This window comes from Triturus cristatus, chromosome 9, assembly GCF_964204655.1.
Source record: "Triturus cristatus chromosome 9, aTriCri1.1, whole genome shotgun sequence".
In the NCBI taxonomy this organism is placed as follows: domain Eukaryota; kingdom Metazoa; phylum Chordata; class Amphibia; order Caudata; family Salamandridae; genus Triturus; species Triturus cristatus.
The window spans coordinates 660880033-660905856 of record NC_140592.1 but is presented as its reverse complement, the minus strand read 5'-3'; the positions used below and the strand labels follow the sequence as shown (position 1 = coordinate 660905856).

Genomic DNA, 25824 nt, shown 5'->3' with positions numbered 1-25824 from the left:
AATCATTTGTCTACTTAAGTTAGCCTAAGTACTGCATCTTAGGACACAGTTTATAAAATAAACATTTTAAACTTTACAGTGCCTCTGATTACTCTTGTTGTGGACTGATATGAGAATAACAACGAACAGGTATTTCTGATTCCCTCCATTCCTGAGAGTACTCTAAGTCGCTTGTTCTGGGTTGTCTATACATTGGGAGCTCTGAGAGAATACGGATAACGAATGGGACACTGATGCTAGTCGGATTGGGGTTCTGGGTACTGAGATGAGTTTTTGGTACACCACAATTCACTGAGGTCCTGGTTTCCTGCGCATAGTTCTGTGCATGAGCAGAATCCCTGCAACACTCCTTTCCAGTCTGCTGCATCATCTGTGCCTGTGCATCATACAGTAACATTCCAAGGCCTGTGAAGCATCAAAGACACTTGAAGAAATCTCCCTTGGAGTGAAGGAGTCACTCCCCTGCATTCGCAGGCACCACAACTAAGTTGAATGGTTTGCTGATCCTGAGCTCCTCCGGACTCAGGAAGGTATTGCAACACAGGTGGGTGTTTTCAACAGCTCCCAAGGCCTGCCCTGCCCTCTCACCAAGTTTGAGGCCAGTATCCCTTGTGGGGATTGCAATAACCGAACCCCCTGTGCACCGCGTCAACTTGCAGTTGCAAAGGCTTGTTGACTTCTTTCCAATCAGATCTTCGGGCTCCAAGTAGCCCCAACCTCGAGCACCTCCAGTGACCAGAATCTTCAGCCACACCGCATCGTGTGCATAGTGGCCTGCATCTTTTGGTGAGCTGCTTGAGGTCCTCTCGTGACTCCAGTGCCTCCGGCCTGTGGGTCGACCTGAGGGTCACTGTTGTTTCTTTTGGGCTCCCCCGATTGCTCTGGTCTACCCTGACTCCCCTACGAGTCCCCTGGTCCTTGCTGGTCTCGACGTTGCTCCTTCTTCAATTCCTGCATTGGATGCATTAGCCAAGGCTTGTTGGTGCTCCCGCAGGACACTGACCCCTCTGCACTCAACATCCTTCGTGGGACAGCTCGTGCGCAGCTCCTGGTCGTCCTCAGCGTTGCCTGGTCCTCACAGCTGCAGAGTCAAGGTCATCGTCATCTCTCCTGCAACACCCGACATCAGAGGGCCTTCCTCTTCCAAGTCTCCTGGTCACCCCTGAGTGACAGACTGTCCCCTCTGCTTGCAGGTACCTCTCATCTAGAATCCACCTTCGGATTCCACCTGACACTTTCTCTAGCAGCGGCACTTTTCTGAAGTCCTCCATTCGGTTCGACTGCGGTTTCCGACACCACTTCACACATATGCACCCGGCTTCCATAGTCTAAGTAACGTGGGTACTAGGGTATCCACGGTTTGGGTGGCTCTCAAACCTTCTGTCTTCCTCTGGGTTTCTTCAGAGTCCACTGGGAAGGGCCCTTAATCTTAAATAATCCAACTGCGATTTACCCGAAGAGTTGTACGGAGAACGCGGTTGTGTTTCTACACTGCACACACTCTGTGGGGTCCCCATCTAATCACCTTGGGTGGTTCCTTGGGTCCCCAGCATTTCCATGTCCTCTCGACATTGACAGAGTCATGGTTCTTAAACCACTTTCTTGGTATATGGTTTGGCCCTCCACCCGGAGTCCACTGTGCAGTTTGTGCTATTTAATGTCTTTCTTTGCTAAAGTATTGGGTGCATTGTGCATTTCTCCGGGTAGGAGATATTTCTGTGTGTTAGAGTATTATAAAAACATTTTATAAATACTTTGTGTGGTTCCGTTTCACTTAATCTATACTATAAGACTGCATTTTGGTAAAAAAAAAAGCTGCTTAACACTCCTTCTGGACTAAGCCTGAAGGCTGCTCACCAAAGCTACCACTTGGATAGCTTTCTAAGGTTGTCTAAGACCTCTTAAATCACCATAAGGGTTGTCTGGAATGGTGCAAGGTGTCCACTTACATAAGTGTACATTATCTACCAGGACAGCTTCTCACAGGGTCCGAAAAGATGTTCTTTGTCAAAAGGCGCATTTAATATTATTTGTTGGACTTCTGGTTTAAAACCAGATTTACAGAGCCATGCGTGTCTTCGGAGGAGAATGCTGCTGTTAACTCCTTTGGCTGCAGTATCAGCAGCATCTAGTGCACACCTGATGGAGGAGTTGGGGATTAATTTTCCCTCCTGAACTAATTATTAGCATTTTTTCCTGCGCTCCTCTGGGAGGTATTGAATTCTTCCATTCCATCTTTGTCGGCTCTATCATACCTAGCAAGCAAACCTTATATGTTAGCTACACCCCAGTGATTGGCTGATTGTGCAGTCACTCTTTTGCCTGAGGTATCAATTTATTTAGATTCTTTGTCTGGAGGTGGTGCATCAGCAGATGTTTGCGAATTTGCTCTTTTTTCGAACATTAGACACGAACAAAGAATGTGGTGTAAGCTGACCTCTAATAAAAATTGGGTCAGATGATGGGGGTTGTATTTTATGTCAACTCTAGGTGTTATAATACATGCTTGTGCAGGGTCCTTAAAAATATCCTCTGCATGATGCATCATTACTTGTAACATTGGGAGGGACTGATGTTTTATGTGTAGTGTAGGAAGCTGGCTCTGTATATACTACACCAAAATTAGGTATAGTGTGGTCCGAGTCCAGTGGTACCCCAAAGGTAGGCAAAAGGTAAAAGTAGATAGGACCTTACTCTCTATTTGTGGTAGTGTGGGCGAGCAGTAAGGCTTTATAAGAGGGTAGTGTTAAGCATTTGTTGTACACACAATCAGCAAATGATGTCACACACTCAAAAACTGAACTCAATTTTGTTTGTATGCAAATATTAAGTTATTTTATTTCTAGAACCAAGCCAAGCCTGGCACAGGTATGTGAAATAAATGCTTTGCAAAATCGTAAGCAGAGTTTACAATTGAATGCAGGTTCAAATGTAGTTTATTGAAATACAGGTAAATTAAAATGTTGAAATTACTTTCCAGATTACTTTGTTACTTTTTCTGCTCAGTGTGATATGCCTGGATATCACACTGGGACATTTCCCAGAGAAAATGTAAGTAAAATCAGTTTGGCACAGTTGTAGTTTTTCAGGTTTTTATACCAATCAACTCCACTTAAACAGTTAATGTATCCCGATGGAGAGAAATGAAGTTAATCGGTTAACAGGCAAGAACTTTGTCCTTGGGGTTTAGTTTCTGGGGTTAGAACAAGGGTTCCCCCAGAGTCAAGGATGCACTCTCAAAGCACCCTCCGCGGCACTAGGGCGGCAGGGTGCTGAGGCCCAATACTATCCAAGGGAGGATAGGGGGCCTCCGGTTGGATCGCTGCTCATGACCAGGCCACAGGGTTGTGGGAGCAAAACTCCTTGTGTTAGGCTCAGGGAAAAGGGGGACCCGAGTTAGCAACCAAAGTACACCTGCAACGGCGCTGGGGCAGCTGGGTGCATGGTGCGGTTTTGGCGTCGGGTGCCCTGTTGGTTTCAAGGGGGATTCTCCGGTTTCAATAAAGACTGCAGGATCTGGGTTGGAGATATTCTGGAGGTGACCACCGGTTGGAGAGGTAAGTTGGGATGCTTGGACACAGTCTGTTGGGCAACCCAGGTCTGTGGAACTTCGGGTGCAGGGGTGTCTTTAGGAGTCGGGTTTCTCTCAACATCTCTGGTCGCGCTCGGGGGACCCTCCAGAAAGAGGCTGCAGGCTTGGCTGGGAGAATCGAGGCAGGTCAGACATCACCAGATCTCAGGTAAGAATCGCCGGGGAGACATCCTCGTGGTGTTGGGCCATTCGAACTCAGGCGGTTGGTTATGGGTGCAAAGTTGTGCAGACTCGCAGATTTGGCTGGAGCCAGAGTCTGTGGGTGAACAAATTTGGTGTTCACGGGAGACAAAGTCTTCTCTGCTGAAGGCAGGGCAGGTCCTTGGGGTTCTTGAGGTTGCAGGACACACCAGAGTTTCACTTCTGCAGGTTCGAGGTGGGGACAGGCCAAGTCAGTGGGTGTCCTCTGTTGCTTAGCTTCTGTGCCTCCATTCGGTCATCCTAGTTTTCTTCTTGGTCGTTTCTTGTCTGAGAAGGCAAGGTTCAGGGGTGCCCCTAAATACTAGATTTAGGGGTGTTACAGGTAAGTACATTGTGGACTATTACTTTACATTGCCACCTTCATAATGCAAGATATGAAGTGCAGGTGTGACCAGATAAAATTTGCTAAAAGTGAAGGAAGAAGAAATCAAGTTGAAAACCATTTACTCAATCCCCCTAAAAGTGCTAGGGTTGTATAAAAGAGAAACAGGGCAAGGGTAAGACTTATTCTAGATCGCAGTTTTGCCCCATATTCTGATTACACGTTATTACCTATTATCTTTAGGGTGGGTACACCACCTATTATGTTACCTTACAGTGGGAGAGGGACATATGCCTCACTCCCATCTGCAAGATGGCAGGGACTGAGAGTTGTGCTTCACCTCACCTTCCCCACCTGAGGGATGGGTTTGGCAAAGGTGGGCAAACCTCCCTTCCTCACTTGGTTTTCCCGCCGATTCTCCCGCCCTAAGTTGGGGTCAAAACCAGGAGGAGGCCAGTTGCTGGAAGCAGCAAAAGGCTGTGTGAAGCTCACAAAGGCGGCAAGCCTTTGAAGCTTCCCCTTTGTGGACACTGCCATCCTGGGGAGGAGGCTTTGCACCTCGTCCCAGGATGTGCATTGTTTCAGACCCCCGAGAGCAGCAGGCTCTCCACCCAGGGGTCCAGAAACATGTCTGGTGGGGGCAGCTGATGAGCAGCCACTCAGAGTGGACACTAGTGGTGGGTTAGTTTTCAGGGTGCATCTCTAAGATGCCCTCGGTGTGCATTTTTCATTCAAACCCACATTGGCATCAGTGTGGGTTTAATGTGCTGAGAAGTTTGATACCAAACCTCCCAGTTTTCAGTAAAGCCATTATGGTAGTGTGGAGTTCGTAATGACTAACTCCCAGCACCATATACTCCCAATGGCATTACTGTACTTACAATGTCTAAGAATTGGCTTAGACGCTGTAGGGGTACAGGGCTCATGCACCGGTACCCTCAGCACTGGTATAGTACACCCAGCTTGAGGGGTGGCTGATCTATGCCAGGGCAGTGGGTTGTAGGCATGGCAACAGGGATATGTGCCATGTTGACTCTTCACTTTGTTTTGCACCAAAACATACAGCCTGCAAAGGCAGCGTTAGCATGTGTAAAGGTACATGGTCTCTAAGGGTGGCACAATAAGTGTTGCAGCCCTTAGAGGCCTTTTCCTGGCCACAGTCCCCTTGGTACCATTTACAAGGGGCTGACCTGTGGCCAGAGTGCCAATTGGGTTTTGTTATCAATGCAGTTTTAGGGAAAGAACATAGGCCCTGGGTACCTGTTCCGTAGGAGTCCAGTGCACACTCAAAGTACATCAGCAGTTTAGCAAAAAGTGGGGGCAACCATGCAAAAAGAGGGCACTTTTACATGTAGCCCCCAATGTTTCAAATAGTAAGTCTTCCCCTAAGGCTTCTCTATGTAAGGTGACCTCATGGTATGCAGCCGCCCTGGCTATCAATTTTCAATATAAGGTGTTGTCATCAGAAGGTGAGGGTTTTGCAGGGTAGAGGTCAGGGTCTGTGTCTCCTGGAGGATCCACTTGTAATCATGCCATGGATCTGGTAGTGCGTCATAGGTGTCATCCCCTACATCTGCATCAGACTGTGTAAGGGGAACCCTGAGGTGTAATGTTTAAAGGATGTTCTGGTGAATAAGGTATTAATACAGGTGAAGCTGGTGGTGGTGGGTAATGAGGAACAGAGTGTAAGGGACTGGTAGCAATGTCCTTTTTTAAAGGAATTTTATATCAAGTGTACTCTAGAGAAGGAGTCTCTGCTCTAGAGGATGGTGGTAGTGCAGGTTTTGTTATGATGTGCCCCGTCTCTAGAAGATGATTTTTTTTATGTTTAGAATCCAGTCTTTACTGCACTGTTTCAAGAATTGACCCCGGAAGCTTTGTGTTTGTGTTTATGTTTGTGTTTCTGCACCAAGATTTCTCTTTTTTGTCTATCAGAACCGAAGATTTTGGAGCGAAGGTGGAGTCTCAGCTCGAGGCCAAGCCGGAAGGCTTTAGTTGTGCTTTCGGTGCCAAGACAAAGGGCAGAGTGTTGGAAGCAGAATCTTGGTGCTTACCATGGTCGGATGACAGTTCTGGCCCGGCTGCTTTTTGCTTGGTGGAAGCAGGTTTTTGTATGGGCAAAGGGGTTTGGGTCCTACCGGCACCTTGACCAGCTGGAACGTAGTGGGACTCCAGTTCGATGTCTAGTTCGGAATCTGAGTCTTGACTAGAGAAAATGTCTTCCTCTTCAGCTGCCGACGATTCCATGTCTTCCTGTTCGATATCTTGTTCTCTAATATCAGGAGTGTCTTCAATGCTCTGCATCTCTTTTCATCGAGCACAATTATCCCGCAAGGTCTTCTTGGATTAAAACAACTAACAGGTATCACAATCTTCTTCTCTAAGCTCCAGGGAGAGACACATTAAAGACTTTCTGAAGGTCGGTGCTCAGCACCGAGGGCAGAACTGAAACTGAGTCTGCTCCATCAGCGGACTACTCGATGTAGATGTTGTAGAGTGGAAGATAACTCGAACGGGCTAGGCCTGAAGGTTGCGGTTTGAGTGTTCCTACTGGACTAGGTAAAGTTTTACGATTTTCGACAGGCGCAAGTAGGGAAAACGCGTTTGAAACAATACAGACAATAGTAAAGTGGATTGCGCAATGAAGGGATCCCAAAAAAGGTCTCGAACTGGAGCGCTGCAATGCACGTCCGAACCTAATGGCAGAAAGAAAACAATCCAACAATGGAGTCGATGCCCATGCGTACTATCACTGAAAGGAGGAGTCACAATCCCTTGTGACTTGAAAAGGCTTCTAAGACGAAAAACAACTTGCAAACATCCAGACCCAACTCTAGATGGCAGGAGTGTGCAAAGCATGTGTATCTACAGCACACGACTCAAACAGAGAAATGCCAGCAAAACACAGTACGTTTATAATACTGTTTTTGATGCTTTATTTTTTGAACCGCTAATCTGCTTTTAGAAATAACACTGAAAATGTTACAATTGCCACTTACCGTTCTTGAAAGCAAGGAATTCAAAGACGCTGTGAACGATGGAAACAACAATCGTCACAGCCAAAAGGTATGGGTTGGTCTCGATCAGAGCAACCTGATGAGAAAATGATAAAATACAGATCAGTATGCCTCTAAAGAAGTATCATGAATTGGCATGAAGGAAAGATGAAAGAAAGAAAAAAACTGCCAAGAACATTGAAATTGGGGGAACTGCCAGGGGTTTGGAGACTGAAGCACGATAACATGAATAGAAAGAGAGGGAGGCTTCCAAGGAGGACCTAGGGTTGGTAAGTGGAAAAGTAAAACTTACCCTTTTTCTAACCTAAAGCAGTGGATTCAGTTTTGTTACATGTCAGAGAAATCACATAGATTTTGCAGTGATTACTCCATCACCACCATATTGCCACCATATTGCACGGTCAAACCATTACATTGTAACCTATGCCGCAAATATATGGAGTACATTGGCAATAGGGGCTTGGAGCTAGGGAAGTAGAAATTATGAGGCAGGCTTAATGTAATGGTGTCATGTGGTAGGAAAATATGTTATGTATGTAGTGACAACATTTTATATATGTAGTGACAATGTTTTAGTATAACAAGCATGCAATAACATCAATATTTACTATGTAATGGCTATAGAAGTAAATGTTGGCTAAGTAGCGTAATATTCCAAGCTATGCAGAGCAACAGCCAAGTCAATCTTATTTCAGTTAATTAAAAACATACATATAACACATCACAATACAATACATTAAAATGGCTCACAGAAAATTAAAACAATAACATCTTTCAGGGGAGTAAGGTCACCCCACATTATCTTACTTCCAATGTGTCCCATCCCTGTCTTGCAATACTTCTTCCATAAAACCAGATGTTAGTGCAAGTGTGACAGCACAAAGGGAACTATTAGTGCAAAGGCAATATGCAAGCTAAACAAGGGAAGGGTAGACATACTCTAAACAGCAGTAACGTCCTCTTGCTCTACATTGTGGACTATTACTTTACATTGACACCTTCATAATGCAAGATATAAAGCGCAGATAAAATTTGCTAAAAATAGAGGGAAAAAAACATCAAGTTAAAAACCATTTACTCAATCCCCCTAAAAGTGCTAGGGTTTTATAAAAGAGAAACAGGGCAAGGGAAAGACTCATTCTAGACAGCAGTATCGCCCCATATTCTCTTATTGCACGTTATTACCTATTATCTTTTATTGCCCCTTCCAAACCAAATGTTAAGTGCAGGTGTGAAATAAAATTTTCTAAAACTGGAGGGAGACATCAAGCTAAAAAACACATTTTTTCGGCCCCCCTTATACTAAACTATCTGCAATTAACAATTTATCTGACAGCGACCTATCCACTTTACAGGTAGTGCAAAATGTGCAGTACCGTGCCAAAGTTAATAATAAGTGTCAAATTAGGAAATGTCCTCAATGGTATCTCCTCATGTTCCCTTGGACCATGTTCCACTTCATGTCCTGAAACGCTGCTTCCATTTTATCTAGGAGTAAAGTGCTGAAGTAACTGCGCAAAGCCGCTAAAAAGGTGCAAAAGAGAACATAGGAAACCTTGACTTGCATCAGTGTGGAGCCATTGTTACTACTTCTTCACATTGCGGGGTCTTAATCTTCATCTAACAGACTATCAGCTTTTATGATAAATTTTATGAAGACCGCAACCACTTGGGAGCATTCAACTTTTAAACAAAAGAGTAAGGTGTGACGGCAGGTTCTGATTAAAAAGGTTGCACAGCAGAGCCTTACGTTCAGTCAGCAGCTTGGGGTACGTTGATTTGAGTCAGGTTTTCCATGCGTAGATGACAGACCCTGCATTTAGAGCACAATGGATTCCTTGACAATTTAGGCAGGTAATCCATAGTTTGACACAGGCCAAAAAGCACATGAAGCAATTTGCTTTCATAAAAATCTCACAGTCGGTAAGTATGACTGCAGGCGAGTTGTGTACTATAGTAAATGACTGCCCACCCTTGACTTCTTTTACTTGAGCCTCCTACCCCTGTTCCATGAGATAGTCTTTATTTGCTTGTTTAAAGATATTTTAATGCGGGCATGTAGGAGTATTGAGTCCCATAGTATTTTGCCTCTAGGACACACATAGCCAGATCGAAAGTCTGCAACCAGCTAATTGTTTTGGTAATGCAGTTTTAATTTCTTCCCATATCACAGCACGCAGAGCAACCGTCTAATCCTTAAATCAATGAAAGATTGTATCTCCGCTAACAAGCACATCTATTACCCCCCTATCCTGCATGAGGTACAAAAACCTACATCAAGACAGTTTTCTTCAAAGTATTCTAGGGAACATACCTCTAGCTGTGGGATTACTCATGATTTCACTCTGCAGTTGGTGTTTTACATTCTAAATATGGAATGTGTTTCATGCCCCAACAGACGTATTGAATTCATATACAGGCAATGCAGAGGGTAAGTAAAAAACAAAAAGCACATAATTAGCCCCTGCTACATCTGGAAGTTTGCCTACAGAGTCAAGGGAAGCAGAAGCTGTGGCAAGGGGAAGCAGAAGCTGTGGCAAGGGGAAGCAGAAGCTGTGGCAAGGGGAAGTAGAAGCTGTGGCAAGGGGAAGTAGAAGCTGTGGCAAGGGGAAGTAGAAGCTGTGGCAAGGGGAAGTAGAAGCTGTGGCAAGGGGAAGTAGAAGCTGTGGCAAGGGGAAGTAGAAGCTGTGGCAAGGGGAAGTAGAAGCTGTGGCAAGGGGAAGTAGAAGCTGTGGCAAGGGGAAGTAGAAGCTGTGGCAAGGGGAAGTAGAAGCTGTGGCAAGGGGAAGTAGAAGCTGTGGCAAGGGGAGTCTGCTGGAACTAAAGTAGGCCACTCAATACAAAACTTAAGCATGTGAGAAAAGATGCAAGCTTGCTCCTCCAAAGGCCCTCAACATGTATCTACCAATGTCTTTGAAACAAATTAAGAGGCCAGATCTTTTCCAGATGCCTTATACAACACTTCACATACAAGCCATCACACCTTAATCTATCTGTCAATCTAAATCGCAGAGGCTCCCTCCCAAAACTCCGCGTTAGGCATCCAGAGCACATGGAAGAATAGATCATCCAGTAATGTTACTCTTACGAGAGGCTTTAAAACAGGCGCTTATACTTCGGGACACTAATGCAGGGGAAACATGAGGGTCAGATCTGATACAGTTACTCTGGGAACATTTTCAGCAGTCCCAGGGAAAGGAATATGCTACTTACCAGTATGCATCTGTTCTTGGCATGTAGAGCTGCAGTTCTACACACTTTTGCATAGATCGCCATCTGGTGTTGGGCCCGGATGTTTGCAGTTTGTTTTTCCTCTTGGAAAGTCTTTGGAAGTCACGAGGTCGGTGACTCCTCCCTTGGATGGTATTGCGCATGGGCTTCGGCTCCATCCTCAGATTGTTTTTCGCCAACAGGGAAAGATGGAGCGTAGTAATAACAGTGAAGAAACCCATGTGTGTTGTATCTAAGTAAGATAGACTGGAACAGATACAGGTAGCCGGGGAGGCGGGTGGGCGTGTGTAGATCTGCAGCTCTACATGCCAAGAACAGATGCATACTGGTAAGTAGCATATTCCGTTCGAGGCATATGAGCCGCAGATTACACACTTTTGCATATACTATATAGCAGTTCCCACCTTAGCGGCGACCACCCTTATCTGTTGCAGTGGTTTGAAATAGTGTTTTTAGTACAGCCTGGCCCACACTAGCTTGTTGCTTGGTTTGCACATCTACACAGTAATGTTTAGTGAAAGTGTGTGGTGTGGACCATGTAGCTGCTTTGCAGATATCATCTAATGGGATGTTCCCTAGAAAAGCCATAGAAGCCCCTAACTTTCGTGTAGAGTGGGCTTTGGGGGAACAGATGGCGCTTGTTTTGCTTTGTGGTAGCAAATCTGTATGCATTTTACAATCCACCTAGCTATCCCTGATTTAGAGATGGGGTTGCCTTTGTGTGGTGGAAAGAAAGAGACAAATAGTTGTTTTGTCTTTCTGAAAGGTTGTGTTCTCTGGATATAGTAAAGTAAGGCCCGTTTAACATCTAGCGTGTGTAGAGCCCTTTCTGCAACCGTTTGAGGTTGTGAGAAAAATACCGGTAATTCTACCGATTGGTTTAGATGAAAGGGTGAGATGATTTTGGGTAGGAATTTTGGGTTGGTACAGAGAACAACCTTGTTCTGGTGCATTTGGAGAAAAGGTTCCTGTATAGTAAGTGCTTGTAACTCACTGACCCTTCTAAGGGACGTGATGGCTACAAGAAAAGCTGTCTTCCATGTGAGAAATTGCAGTTCACATTTTTGCAAAGGTTCGAAGGGCGGTCCCATTAGCCTTGTGAGAACTATATTTAAGTTCCACACAGGTGAGGGTGGTACTCTGGGGAAAATTATTCGTTTGAGGCATTCCATGAAGGCTTTAATGGCAGGCACTCTGAAAAGTGACAGGTGCTGTCTGTTCTGTAGGTAAGCGGCAATTGCTGCAAGGTGTAGCTGAATGGATGTATATGCTAGGTTACACCTTTGTAAATGGAGCAAGTAGCATATGATGTGCTGTATAGATGCGCCGAGGATGGATTGTGTTATGGCAATAAACAACAAATCTTTTCCACTTGGCAGCGTACCAGGCTCTAGTGGTAGGGCGTCTAGCTTCTCTAATGACGTTCATACAGTCAGGGGGGAAGGTTAAGGTATCCGAATTCTAGGATCTCAGGAGCCAGATCGCAAGGTTGAGCTGAGCTGGGTCCGGGTATCTGATCTCTCCATGGTTCTGGGTTAGGAGGCATGGTGAGTGGTGTAGCTTTTGGTGTGGGACTTCCGAGAGTTCCAACAGCGTGGTGTACCACGGTTGTCTGGCCCACGTTGGAGCTACTAGGATCAGTGTGAGTGAATGCTGTTGTAGCTTTTGCACCACTAATGGAATTAGTGGGAGAGGTGGAAAGGCGTACGCAAATTTGCCTGACCAGTTCATCCATATCGCATTGCCTTTGGACAATGGGTGTGGGTATCTGGCGGTGAAGCTTGGGCATTTTTTGTTTTCGTGGGTGGCGAAGAGGTCTATCTGTGGATGCCCCCACATCTGAAAGAACGGGTGAAGAACTTGTGGGTGAAGTTCCCACTCATGGATCTGCTGCGTCTGTCTGCTGAGCAGATCTGCAATGGTGTTTTGGACTCCTGGGACATGTTGGGCTAGGAGAAAGATTTTGTGTGGAATTGCCCATCTCCATATGCTCTGTGCTAGTTGAGAGAGCTGTGAAGAGTGTGCCGCCTTGTTTTTGAATGTAGCACATGGCCGTCATGTTGTCTGTGCGAATGAGGACTGCCTTGCCTAAGATCAGTCTCTGAAAGGATTTCAGGGCTAGAAAGATTGCCAGTAACTCCAGATGGTTGATATGGAGTAACTTTTGTTGCGGCGTCCATGTGCCCTGCACTGTGAGGTGTAATAGATGAGCTCCCCAGCCGGAGAGCGATGCGTCTGTTAGGATTATTTGTGGAACCGGGTCCAGGAACGGTCGACCTCTGGAAAGATTTGTGGTGTTCCACCACTGCAGAGAGCGATGGGTGCGACCGTCTACCAACACCAGATCTGTCAGTTGCCCCTGGGCCTGGTTCCATTGGCGCGCTAAGCACTCTTGGAGTGGACGCATCTGGAGTCTTACATGAGGCACTATGAAAATGCAAGAGGCCATCATCCCTATCAGTTGCATAAACACTCTTGCTTGGAGAGAGTGTTGAGGTATGAATCTTTGACGCAAAGCCTGAATGCTTGCAATCCTGGCAGGATTGGGGTAGGCTATGGCTTTTTAGGTGTCTATGGTGGCACCGAGGTATCGCTTTATGTGGGATGGTGTTAGCTGGGACTTTTGGTGGTTCACCGTGAAGCCTAGCTGGTGAAGTAGTTGGATTGTAGTGGCGGTGTGGTGTACACATTGGTTGTAGGACGTGGCTTTTATTAGCCAGTCGTCCAAATATGGGAAGACGTGAATGTGCTGTCTTCTGAGACGTGCCGCCACCACCGCTAGGCACTAGGTGAATACCCTTGGTGCTGTTGTGACCCCGAATGGGAGCACCTTGAACTGGTAGTGTTGCCCGTCCACTACAAATCTGAGGTACTTTCTGTGAGCATGGTGTACCGGAATGTGAAAGTATGCGTCTTTCAAGTCCAGTGTGGAGAAAGTCGTTCTGGGAGAGGAGCGGAAGTACCTGCTGAAGTGTTACCTTGTGAAAATGGTCCGAATGTATATATGTGTTTGGAGGCCGGAGATCTAGAATAGGCCGGAGATCTAGAATAGGTCGTAGAGTCTCGTCTCATTTTGGTATCAGAAAATATAGGGAGTAGACCCCTAAATTTTGCTGATTGGCGGGGACTTGTTCTATTGCATGTTTTTGTAGGAGGGAGATTACCTCCTGTTTCAGTAATGTGGAATGTTCTTGTGACATTGAGCGTTGCCTAGGTGGAATGTTGGGGGGGGGGGGGGGGGTAGATGTCAATTCTAGGCAGTACCCTGAGCGATTAATTTGGGTCACCCCTCTGTCTGAGGTGATGGTCTCCCAGACCTGAAGGAAATTTTGTAGCCTGCCCCTGACCGGAGCGGGATGGTCTGGAGGGAGCGGGGGGAAGTCATTCGGTAGACGGTGTGGCAGAGCGGGCGGTATATGTTTTGCCTCTGCCTTTGTTATTGCCCCTATAGCCGCCTCTTTGATAACCCCTTGTGAAGGTGGATTGAGCAGGGGATTTGTAGGAAGTGGACACGCTATCTGAGCAGTAGCCTCTAGCCGTACCCCGAAAGGAAGAGCGGCGAAAGGAGCGCCTAGGAGGGTGTGACTGCAGAGCTCCCATAGATTTCGCCGTATCCGTGTCCTTCATTTTCTCGACGGCCTCATCTACCTTTGGGCCGAATAGATGTTCTTGGTCAAAGGGATGATTTAGGATGGAGGCCTGTAACTCCGGTTTAAAGCCTGAAACTCTTAGCCAAGCATGGCGACGGAGGAGGACGCTAGTGTTAATGGCCCTGGAGGCTGTGTCTGCTGCGTCGAAGGCACAGCGTATAGAGGTGTTAGTTATAGTCTTACCCTCTTGAATTAATTCATTGGCTCTATTTTAGTATTTTTCTGGGACGATGGTGCATGATGGTTTTTAATTCGTCATAATGCGCTCTATCGTATCTGGCCAATAGCGCTGGAGTGTTGGCGATACGCCATATATTGGCTGCCTGTGACGCAGTGCGCTTTCCTGACGCGTCCAGTAGCTTTGACTCTTTGTCAGGTGGTGGTGCTTCGCTTGACGCCTGGGAGTTTGACCTCTTCCGTGCAGTGGAAACCACTAGGGAATCTAGTGGCGCTGGCCCTTTGATATAGGCAGGATCTGTGGGGGTAGCTTTGTACTTTCTCTATGCGTGGGTTAATGACCCTAGCCCTGACTGGGTCCTTAAAAACCTCTGGTGCATGTTTTATTACCCCCTTGAGCATAGGTAGTATGGAGGTAGACCTATGTGCAGTATCAAAGGTGTCTAGGAGGAAATCCTCCTCTACTGGGTCAGTGTGTAGTTCTACCCCGTGATAATGTGCCGCCCTCTGAAGTAGGTGGTGGAAACCTAATGAGTCTTCCGGTGGAGATGGCCTGGACGGGTAAAGGCCATCTTGTGGAATGTCTGGATTATTATAGTTATCCCATGGGTCTGGGGATCCTGTAGGGGTGGGGTCTTGTGGCACATCCCCTGGATCGTAATATGGGTCCCCCTGATCATAGTCTGGAGAAGGGGTCAGGGAGCGATGAGGTGGGGGTGGAGGGGGTGGAGAAGGCGGAGGGGGCGGGGGTGGAGAGGGTGGAGGAGGTAGAGGAGGCGGGGAAGGCATTCTGAAAGGGGAGGTAGCAGAGTCTTTCCTCTTTGCAGGTGGAGGTGGAGCCGGTTTGTCCAAATGTCTCTTTTTAGAAGAGAGTGCCAAATATCCAGTTTTTGGATCCTTGGTAAGTGTCTTTTGCAAGGGATCCGGTGTAAACAGTTCCTGTGACAATGTTTGTTCCGTTGGCGCCAAAGGTTTCGGGGCCTATGACTTTTTAGGCTTGTCCGTTCCGTGCTTTTTGGGAACCTCCGATTTCTTGGTCGGCGCAGAGGTGGGCTTCGGCGCGGAAGTGTCAGTGCCGAGGGCCTTATGGGGTTTGGTCGGTACCGAAAGGCTGGGTTTTGACACCGAGGACATTGGTGCGGAGCTCGGTGTCGAGGTAGAGGCCGGTCTCTTTTTCGGTGCCGAAGTGTGTTTCTCGGCAGGCTGGCTCGAGCCCAAGTCGCCGGAAGGCTTATTTGGCTTCTTCACCGGGCCCGATGGTGGGGTGTTTGAAGCAGTGTCTCTGGTCTTGCCTAGGCCCGGAGGCGAAGGCGTGACCGAAGCCTTTTTGGGTGTCAGCGTGGGTGTGGGAGGGGGTATAGTACTCACGGCCCTCTGCGCCGGGGTGATGTCCTCCACATCCGAGTCGAAGGCTTCAAAAGCACTGACTAGGTCCTCTTCGGTGTGCTGCTGTCCCGGATCTTCGACGTCGTCCCCGAAGATGTCGACTGGAACGGAGGTCGAGGAGTGCGCCATGTTTCGTCTGGCCCTTCGATCTCGAATAGTCTTTTTCGATCTGAAAGACTTGCAGGCGGGACAGTCTCGAGCCTCGTGTTCAGGGGAGAGGCAGAGGTTGCACACCTCATGAAGATCGGTGTGGGGAAATTTGGACCCACATCGAGGGCACTTCTTGAATGGAGTTCTTTCCATCAGCCGGGACCGGAGCTTGGATAGGCCCGAAGGCCGCCGTCGACGACTGGAATCGAAGATGTGTCGAAGAGAAGGTGATTGAGGAGATCTGGATCTGAACAATACCGCGATGAGAGAGGATTCCGCTTCGATCGTCGAACTGGAAATGTTCGGAACCAGAGCGCGAAGTATTACATCCGAGCCCGATGGCGGAAAAAAACAGTCACCGAACTCGTGACTTCCAAAGATTTTTCAAGAGGAAAAACAAACTGCAAACATCCGGGCCCAACACCAGATGGCGATCTATGCAAAAGTGTGTAATCTGCAGCTCATATGCCTCGAAGAGAGGGTTTACTGAACCTCCAAGTGGTGAAAAAGGAAGCACATTACTTACCTGTAACTATGCTTCAATAGCATTGGTATATTTCATATATTCACATGCTTGAATTATTTCCCCTCGTCAGGCTGGGAACTCCGGTAATCATCATTATAAATTGACCTGAAATCCACTTTGTCAAAAAAAGACGCATTTTCCTCACATTTCTCTGGTGGAAAGTTCTGGAATCTGTGCGGATCCAAATAATTCCACCCACCCAGCATTCCCCAAACACGTCTGAGAAAAATGGTACCTCACTTGTGAGGGTAGGCCTAGTGCCCGCAACAGAAAACGGCCCAAAACGCAACATGGACACACCACATTTTCACAGTGAAAATGGACCCTTTTTTTGCAAAGTGCCTAGCTGTAGATTTTTAACCCTAGCTCTTCTGGAACCTAGGGAAAACTACCAAACCTATACATTTTTGAAAACTAGACACCCAGGGAAATCCAGGATGGGTTGACTTGTCTGGCTCTCACCAGGTTCTGTTACCCAGAATCCCTTGCAAACCTCAAACTTTGTAAAAAAAAACAAAAAAAGAAAATCCTAACATTTCTGTGGTGGGTAGTTGTGGAATCTGCGTGGATCCACAAAATTCCACCAACCTCGCATTCCCCAAAGTCTTCCGAGGAAAATGGTACCTCACTTGTGTGGGTAGGCCTAGTGCCCGCGACAAGAAAAGGCCCAAAACGTATTGAGGAAACATCAAAATTATATATCACAAAACAACCTGGTTTTGCAAGGGGGGGGCACCAGGGTTTTTGGCCCCGGGCTCGGCAGCCACCTTGGGAAACTACAAAACCCACACATTTCTGAAAACTAGACACCTGGGGAAGTCCAGCAAGGTATGGCTTGAGAGGGCCCCCCAGGGCAGGGCAGAAAGACTGTCTCCGGCGCTCCCCCCTCCCTGGTGCTAGTAGGTGGATCCCTGCTTGGGGATCGCCCTCCTGGGGTGATCCCAGGCAGGGATCCACTAGGGAATGGTACCATTGGAAAGGAGAGATTCTCCCCTTTTCAACAATACCACTCCCATGTGTTTCGGTGCTCGAGGGGCTGAGATCGCCCCACAAGCACCGAAACTGTGAAACAAACTAAGTTTGTTTCGTTTTCATTGTAATGATGAGCGCGCCATGCGCGCGATCATCCTTGCAATGAAAAACCCCTAACAGGCCTTAGGAGGTTGGGGAAGCTCTTCCCCACCTCCCAAGGCAAAAAAAAAAAAAAAGGGGAAATCCCTCTGCTGTCTGCAGCAGAGGGGTTTTGCCTGCCTGTACTCATGACGGAATGGTTCCGTCATGAGCACAGGAGAACTGGTGCTCATAATGGAACCATTCCGTAATGAGCATCCACAGGGTTAAAGGCATTTCTCTATTTGTTAAAATGACTTTAAATCTATCATCAAACATAGATTTTACTTAACAACCACACCATTCAATTTTTACAGCAATATGATCCAGATCCTAGACTCGCAATTAACCTTCAAGAACAGTCAATTTGAGAGACCCTTATCTAGCAAACCTGCAAAGACTCCCTGCCTTCTAAAAGTCTAATCACTGCATTCAGAAATACTTCAGTAAAAGTCACAGTTGGGACAAACCTCCTCTACTAAGGGACATGTTCCCACCAAACACGCATACAGCTCCCTTATCTGCAAAAAAATCAAAGCAAAGGCACTGATTAAATTACATTTGTCCCCCTGGTTCAATACTCAATTGGCAGAGTATTGAAAACTACATATAGTGAGACCTCAACACTTTACAAAAACATGGTGATAGTGGGCTTTTTCATTCTAGCTTCACTAAGTTCTAACGACTCAATCAACTCATTAGATCTAATGTAGGCACAGTATCTGGTACTAGCTAAGATGCGTTGAGGAAGGCAAAAAAAGCAGAGCCAACAGCGCCCCCAGCCCAAACGGCATCTCTTCTTCAGTCTGCAAACAGGACATTGAGCTCTGGTCACAACTGATGGAAAAGCTATTTATAACTTATCTTACCACAGACTTCATCCCCCTGTCTTGGCAACGGTCAATTCTGCGCTGCATCTACAAAAAATGCCAACTGGTGAAACCCAAGAGCTACCGTCTCATAGCCCTCTTAGATGTTGAAGCAAAATATTTCACATCTTTACTACTGGAAGACCTGAATGCCCTTTTTGACTTACTAATGAGTAATCTAGTTCCTGCGCTGGACGCTGTAGTCACGAACGCATCTAAAGTGGGAAATTGTCCTATCACTTCCTTGCTTTATGCTGATGACGTCATCCTTTTAAGCCAAACAGCAAATAGACTACAAAGGCTGATTGAAGTCTTAAACCGGCACAGTAGTACGAACACAATATATGAATTTCGAAAATACTAACATTGTGATCTGTGGGTGGAAAAGGACCAAACCCGCAACATAGCATCCCAAGATAAGCTGCTTGACAAGAGCCCCCAGATACAAGTACCTCAGATGCTGGTTAGACAAAAAGGGAGGGCACTTATCCCACTTAAATTCTTTAAAACCTAAAGCCACCTCACTACAATTTGCTTTTCAAACTATCTTCAAAAGAACAAAGCAGCCCATATATATAGACTCTGCAGAAGATAGTAAAAGCTAAACTCATTCCCACACTGAGCTACTGGGAAACTGGTAACTTTCTTGAACAAATCCCAGAGTTCTGTCTTCAGGTCACTATTCAAGCTCCCCCAACACTCCGCCGCAGCACAGATCAGATTGGAATTTATGTTGTGCAATCAGGCACCCTTAAATACCTACACAAAGTGTACCACAAAAGCAGAAACACTGAAGAACTTAACCTGGCTGGAAGCATCTTCAGTAAACAATCTAGATACTCAAAATCCCTGAATGCATGCCTTACTGGAAGCTTTGGAACTCAAAACTACTTTGAAATCAAAATCAAAACCACCCCCATCAGCCTTTCAGAATAGCGCTAAACAAAGTGCTCCATAAAGAATCCTTTAAACAGGATCCCTGGGCTTTTAGGGGTAGAACGTGCACATCTTGTACGGAGGAGTTACAGCAAAGAGGAGTGCAAAAATACATGTCTGACACTTTCTCTGTGCACCACAAAATCAAGTTTTGCCTCATCAGGATGGGAAACTTTCCTTCACTAGACCTCCCTCTGCCATGGTCGACTCGCCTTCCCACCAGTAAGTGTGGCCTTAACAGTCAGTCTCAGGAGTCTTTACCTCATTGCTCTATATCTGCCCAGTACTACTAACTGACGATCACAGAAAACTCCTTCGTCAGTTATCGATCAAATAAGGGACTGGGACAATACAGGCAGCTGTCGATTTCCTTTTGAATGACTTCCATCCTCACGCAGTCTCTGGGTTGATTAAATTCCTGACCAAAGTGGATAGAATGTTAAGAGACTCAATCTTCCTCTAACATCTATCGGGCCTTAAGATGTTATGCATGGTATTCCTTTTAATATGATCTCTGTTTCACGAACCTGCGTGTGAAAACTCACACATTAGTTGATAGCCTTTATACTCCACTGGCACGTTGATGGATAAGCCAGGCCAGTAGGTCAAGGCCATAGTCCTATTTACTCATCATTCCCTGCTCCAAACTTTAACTACCAGCACCCTGACCCAGGCTAAGATTTTAAACTTTGCAATACCACCATAGCCAGCTCGCTTGACTTTTAGACTACAACACAGCACCTTCGACCTTAACACTACATACCCTTAATCTCATTAGATCCACGAGATTAAACATGGAATAGATCACCACCATAAAAAAAAACTATAAGGCTGGGTGCGCAAGTCATAGCTCTCCCCCCACCCTGAGAAGATTTTTAGGCAAGCTCAGCCAGACCATCATGGCCCCAAGTTATATTGCCCCCCTATCTCTGAACCCCAATTACCCTGCACTCCCACCCTACCCTGCCTCAGTGCAGCGCCTGTTACCAGTCTTCTGTAACATTATGGTAACTATAACCAGGCATTTTCAGCCCCCTGCATAAATGCACATCTGATTTTAGTACATTTAGCATGTTTAATCACCCCTGTCTTTACTATTTATTAACCATAGGACCTCTTACCTCACTTTTTGATGCAGCCTTGACCACGAATTAATACACTCAGCAGTTCACTAATTGATCCCTTGGATTTGCCTCCCCAGTTATAATGAACGCTTGCAATCCAGACCTTGAACGGTATCATTGCAAACACCCAAGTGAAACAATAATTAATACACATGTGATAGAGCAACCTAACATGTAATTGCCGTAACATTGATGGTCCTATTGAGAACTGGTAATCCACCTGTTTGCACTTTTTTGCCACGCCCTAGCTACAGCTTAACTTTTTTAGGAACCGTTTGCTTTACTCAGGTTGTATTTCTTTTAATGTACCGCATACATGTATGACATTTATTAAAATTTTATAATTTTTAAGTTTCATTTTACTTAGATGGACTGAATTGCCTAAATAAATTGTTAAAGTTAAACTTGTGTTGAAAAAGGTTCAAATTGCTCTCAGAAACAATAGGATTTGACTAGTCATGGAAGAGCCAATCCACAGGCAACTCAAATGGATGTTAAACATAGAATACTCTTGTCAACAAGAGCTCTTAACACAGGGTAGGACCTGTGGTCAACTGTTGGAGGCCGACTTTAGAATTTAAGAGCTGCATAACAGTGGAAATAATTAAGAGCAAATATATGTAGGGGGTGTATGTAGCTGGCAAGAGTCTCACCTTGACAGAATCTTGTTCCTCATCAGTCTGTTCATACATGTCCTCGCCCAGGAAGTTCCAGGGAGACTTGGTGCTCTGGGCGGCATAAAGCTGCCAACGCCACAGAGAAAGCGGGCAGAAGGAGATGCGGAAGGGCAGCTTCTCCAGTGTATCGTTGATGGGGAAGTAATCCTTCTGCAGGTTCCAGTAATCGTTGAAATAGACGATGGGATAATAATCACCGCTCACAGCATCAAACTTCACGTCTAGAATCCAGGGTGGAGGGAATGGTCAAGAAAGGATAGGCAAGTCAGAAAGAACCCCATGGAATAGGAAGGGAAGAAACAGAATGATAGCAAAAGTAGCCACATGGGCTGTAATGAGCAGCAAATATGACTACACTAATTGCACAGACACATTATTTGCAAAGGTCAGGGAAATTATATTGCTGTATGAATTCACAGGAGGCTTTAGGATAAAGGAGACACCCTGTAGGGGCAGCTTGGACAGACAGACACCTGTGCTACTCCACTGGAAAATTATAAGCAGATGTAAATTTACAAAAGTGACTAAACATCAGGGACTAAAGCAAAAATATACCAATTTGTTAGGGAGGATACAGCACAGTATGTTAGGGGACTAGAATGCAGAAGAAGTTCCAACGAGAAAACAGTCAATGTACCAGGCAGGTAAAACAGAATTCAGTTTAGACGGAAGGCACACCAACTATTTAGGACCAGGTAGACAGCAAACCTGTAAAAGGTCCAGGTCAAGTAAAGGTCACAAACTTGTCTGACACAAAGCTATTTCAAGGTACCCGACTTGAATGAGAGTACCTATCAGCGTTAACAGCACAAATATGAATGTGCTGGTTCCACATAGCCGGATAAGAACCTTAGTAGAGTTGGCCTAGGTTTCTCTTTTTTCCAACTGATTATGCAATTAGTAACTTTCGCAATCAAATTCTTGAATTTTTCAACAGATACGGATGCCAGAATACTTTTGTTTTGAAAACCTTTTTAATTGACCCTTGAGGCCTTACAATCATTTTAATCTAACGAACCCTTTAAGCTGTGTGTGTGCCGGGTGGAATTTGATCTGGCCTCATTACACATCAAGCTAGAGAGATGCCAAACTGCAAAATCATGGTCACACATATGTAACATCTTTAACTGCATGGAATGTCCTTAGATTGAAATACTTTACTCAATTAGAAAGAATCAGCAGTCATACACGGACTAAAAGTATAATAAAAAATTAAAAAATTACCCAAAAAAACATTACATCCTGTAACCATTGCTCTGCAGCTCGTTTATTGTGTAGATTTATCAACCATGCAAACTCCGGTTATCTAGTGTTTGTTCTTGATAGCTATGAATCTTTGTAGGTCACTAGATAGTCGTCCACCAACTGGGAAAAAAATAGTCAAATGTGGAAAATTGCACTGCGAATTAACAGTTTCAATTTCCAAAAACGTAACTGTTGATTCACATGCTTTGTATTAACCGAAAAGTAGAACTTCACCATCATTAAAGTGGTGTCAGGCTTGGCGTGGAAGAAGATTGTATTAACAATAATGGCTGACACATTGAGCCCTTTCTTCTAGCCTTAATATGAGGTTTTGTGAACGTGTGAGTCACGTTATCTACTTTCCTGCATCTTGCATGCTTAGTTCAGTTTAATGCGTTTGTAAAGCACACTTGCACCGAAACTAGATCAACATGGTACTGGGAATGAACCGAAAACCAACTTAACATTGCCCCGATGATACTGGATGCACTAAAAAGTTTCAACTTGGGCAGGAAGCAACCTTGTTTTCAGAAATCTTCTAGATCTACATCTAAGTTTTTTTCACAGAGCAACAAGAACAGAATGTGGTCTAGGTACAACCATAGCAAATGATTAGTCTCCAGCCTCTGGTAATCTTGATGTTGCGGTAGGAGACTAAGCACATGGCTGCAAAACCACTGGTTGTGCCTTGCTAATCTCCAATTGCAACACGGGACTAGTGCAGGACAATGCCTGTTTGGGGTCGGAGACCAGTGTTTAAATCAGATGCTGTACAGGAATAGTTGATAACATTGCCAGCAAAGAAGGCACTGGGATGGACCAAGGAACCAGGGTGGAAGTCTGGACTGGCGCCGGTGTGCGCCCAGAGACTTGCTGGATGGAGTAAAACTGGAGGTCAATAAACAACGAAGCCAGTGTGCAATAAGGGGGCACTCAAATCAATGTGGTGCATCAATTAGTCGAGCCACAAGCCTCAGATTCCAAATGAACCGTTATGTTCATTGGAAATATGCTTGGCAACATCAGAACAATACCCAGTGGGTATGAAAAGCCCTCACTCACCAACCTGGTTGGTGACATGCTTCATCATTGGGCTTCCACTGGGACGACCGAATGTCATCCCAGTGTGCTGCGACGCCAGGTTACTGCGGAGCTGGGTTGGTTGTGTGGGGAAAGTGAATTTAAAATAACCAATTAAGTCAAAAAAGAAACTTTATTAATTTTGCTTAAAAGGCAAGAAATAAAAAGGAGTGAGGGTCAAAAAAATAAAAGACCTGGTTCACTCCGTGGCGGTCAACATGTTTCTGCCTCAGAGATGGTTAATCGGGCATTCGTCAGGACCAAAGGGGGATGTGCGTAGACCCGGTGGTGTGCACGCTCTAAGGTACACCCAGCCGAGGGCTAATGTGTGAAAAAATCAACAAAAAAACACACTAAATAGTGTGACCTCCGCCAGAAAGGTTAATATGGGGAGAGGAACGAGTTTACTCTGATGGTTAAAGTTGACAAACAAACACAGAGACAAAACATAAAAGAAATATTAATGTCTGTCACACAGAACGTGCTCAATGGATCAGCACAATAAAACTGATGTGCTCGAAGGACAAGTGAGTGCCTTTAGGTCTACCACAGGTGCAGTAATATGTGAGAAATTGTGCACCTAGGTATAGTAGGATATCGGTGTAAGGACAGCGGTTCGTTGTCCTCTCAATGGTGACTAGTAGTCAATGATCGGATCGCAGGTGAAATGTAGTAGTGACACTCAATGCGAAAAATCGCGCTAGGGATAAAGTTAACTGCACGCGATGCTTTTGTGCAGAAGAAAGGGGGACGGGTCTTACAAAGTAGAGAAAGAAGAGAAACAGAGTTCGTGACAATATCACGAACGAGTGAGAAAGCGAAAAATCGCTTACCTTGTTGGTTGAGGAGCGGATCAGAATGCCTAAACAGCCTCTTGCTGCCGGGCCCGGAGAGTAATGCACCCCGGACGGGCGTGTTCTTAAAAGGGACCTCAAGGTAAATCCCCGGAGAAGTGGAGAAATCAGAGCTTGTCCCTGATAGGATCTGATTTCTCCACTTCTCCGGGGATTTACCTTGAGGTCCCTTTTAAGAACACGCCCGTCCGGGGTGCATTACTCTCCGGGCCCGGCAGCAAGAGGCTGTTTAGGCATAACGCGGGTTGCGAGCAGCAAGGGCGTAAGTAATTCTGATCCGCTCCTCAACCAACAAGGTAAGCGATTTTTCGCTTTCTCACTCGTTCGTGATATTGTCACGAACTCTGTTTCTCTTCTTTCTCTACTTTGATGCAGGGTGTGCCATTTTGCTCCTACCCCCCTACCGGGACCCATGAGGCTTCCAACGGACAGGCCTCGTTGTAAGACCCGTCCCCCTTTCTTCTGCACAAAAGCATCGCGTGCAGTTAACTTTATCCCTAGCGCGATTTTTCGCATTGAGTGTCACTACTACATTTCACCTGCGATCCGATCATTGACTACTAGTCACCATTGAGAGGACAACGAACCGCTGTCCTTACACCGATATCCTACTATACCTAGGTGCACAATTTCTCACATATTACTGCACCTGTGGTAGACCTAAAGGCACTCACTTGTCCTTCGAGCACATCAGTTTTATTGTGCTGATCCATTGAGCACGTTCTGTGTGACGGACATTAATATTTCTTTTATGTTTTGTCTCTGTGTTTGTTTGTCAACTTTAACCATCAGAGTAAACTCGTTCCTCTCCCCATATTAACCTTTCTGGCGGAGGTCACACTATTTAGTGTGTTTTTTTGTTGATTTTTTCACACATTAGCCCTCGGCTGGGTGTACCTTAGAGCGTGCACACCACCGGGTCTACGCACATCCCCCTCTGGTCCTGACGAATGCCCGATTAACCATCTCTGAGGCAGAAACATGTTGACCGCCACGGAGTGAACCAGGTCTTTTATTTTTTTGACCCTCACTCCTTTTTATTTCTTGCCTTTTAAGCAAAATTAATAAAGTTTCTTTTTTGACTTAATTGGTTATTTTAAATTCACTTTCCCCACACAACCAACCCAGCTCCGCAGTAACCTGGCGTCGCAGCACACTAGGATGACATTCGGTCGTCCCAGTGGAAGCCCAATGATGAAGCATGTCACCAACCAGGTTGGTGAGTGAGGGCTTTTCATACCCACTGGGTATTGTTCTGATGTTGCCAAGCATATTTCCAATGAACATAACGGTTCATTTGGAATCTGAGGCTTGTGGCTCGACTAATTGATGCACCACATTGATTTGAGTGCCCCCTTATTGCACACTGGCTTCGTTGTTTATTGATATCTAACCGAGGGGACTAGCCGTGTTGATCCCTTCCTCTCCTGTTGTTTTTGGTAAAACTGGAGGTACCTGCAGCTCTGTGGAACCAGAAGGAGCTAGCAGCTTCTGAAAAATGTGGTGCATGCCCCCCCTTAAAGGCTGCTATTTGCTGCAGGGTTGAAAAAGGCTAGGGAAATTACGGGCATGTTGGAACCAGTTGCAGGACTGGATCCAATTTAGATGAATCTGGAGGCAAAGGGCCTATTGAGGGATGGCCTTGCTACTTCTCACAATTTCATGTGGTGTAATGGG

The 25824-nt window shown here is 45.8% G+C and overlaps 1 protein-coding gene across 2 annotated transcripts in view; it reads right to left on the bottom strand.

Annotated features, from left to right (window-relative positions):
• Positions 1-25824, bottom strand: part of CLPTM1 (CLPTM1 regulator of GABA type A receptor forward trafficking) — a 409252-nt gene that overhangs the window by 172787 nt on the left and 210641 nt on the right. For both annotated transcript variants that reach the window (XM_085625718.1, XM_085625717.1), the window contains exons 8-9: positions 20945-21189; positions 7115-7208 (exon numbers count right to left, since the gene is read on the bottom strand). In XM_085625718.1, the coding sequence (XP_085481844.1) occupies positions 7115-7208; positions 20945-21189 (339 nt within the window). The remainder of the gene's footprint in view (positions 1-7114; positions 7209-20944; positions 21190-25824) is intronic.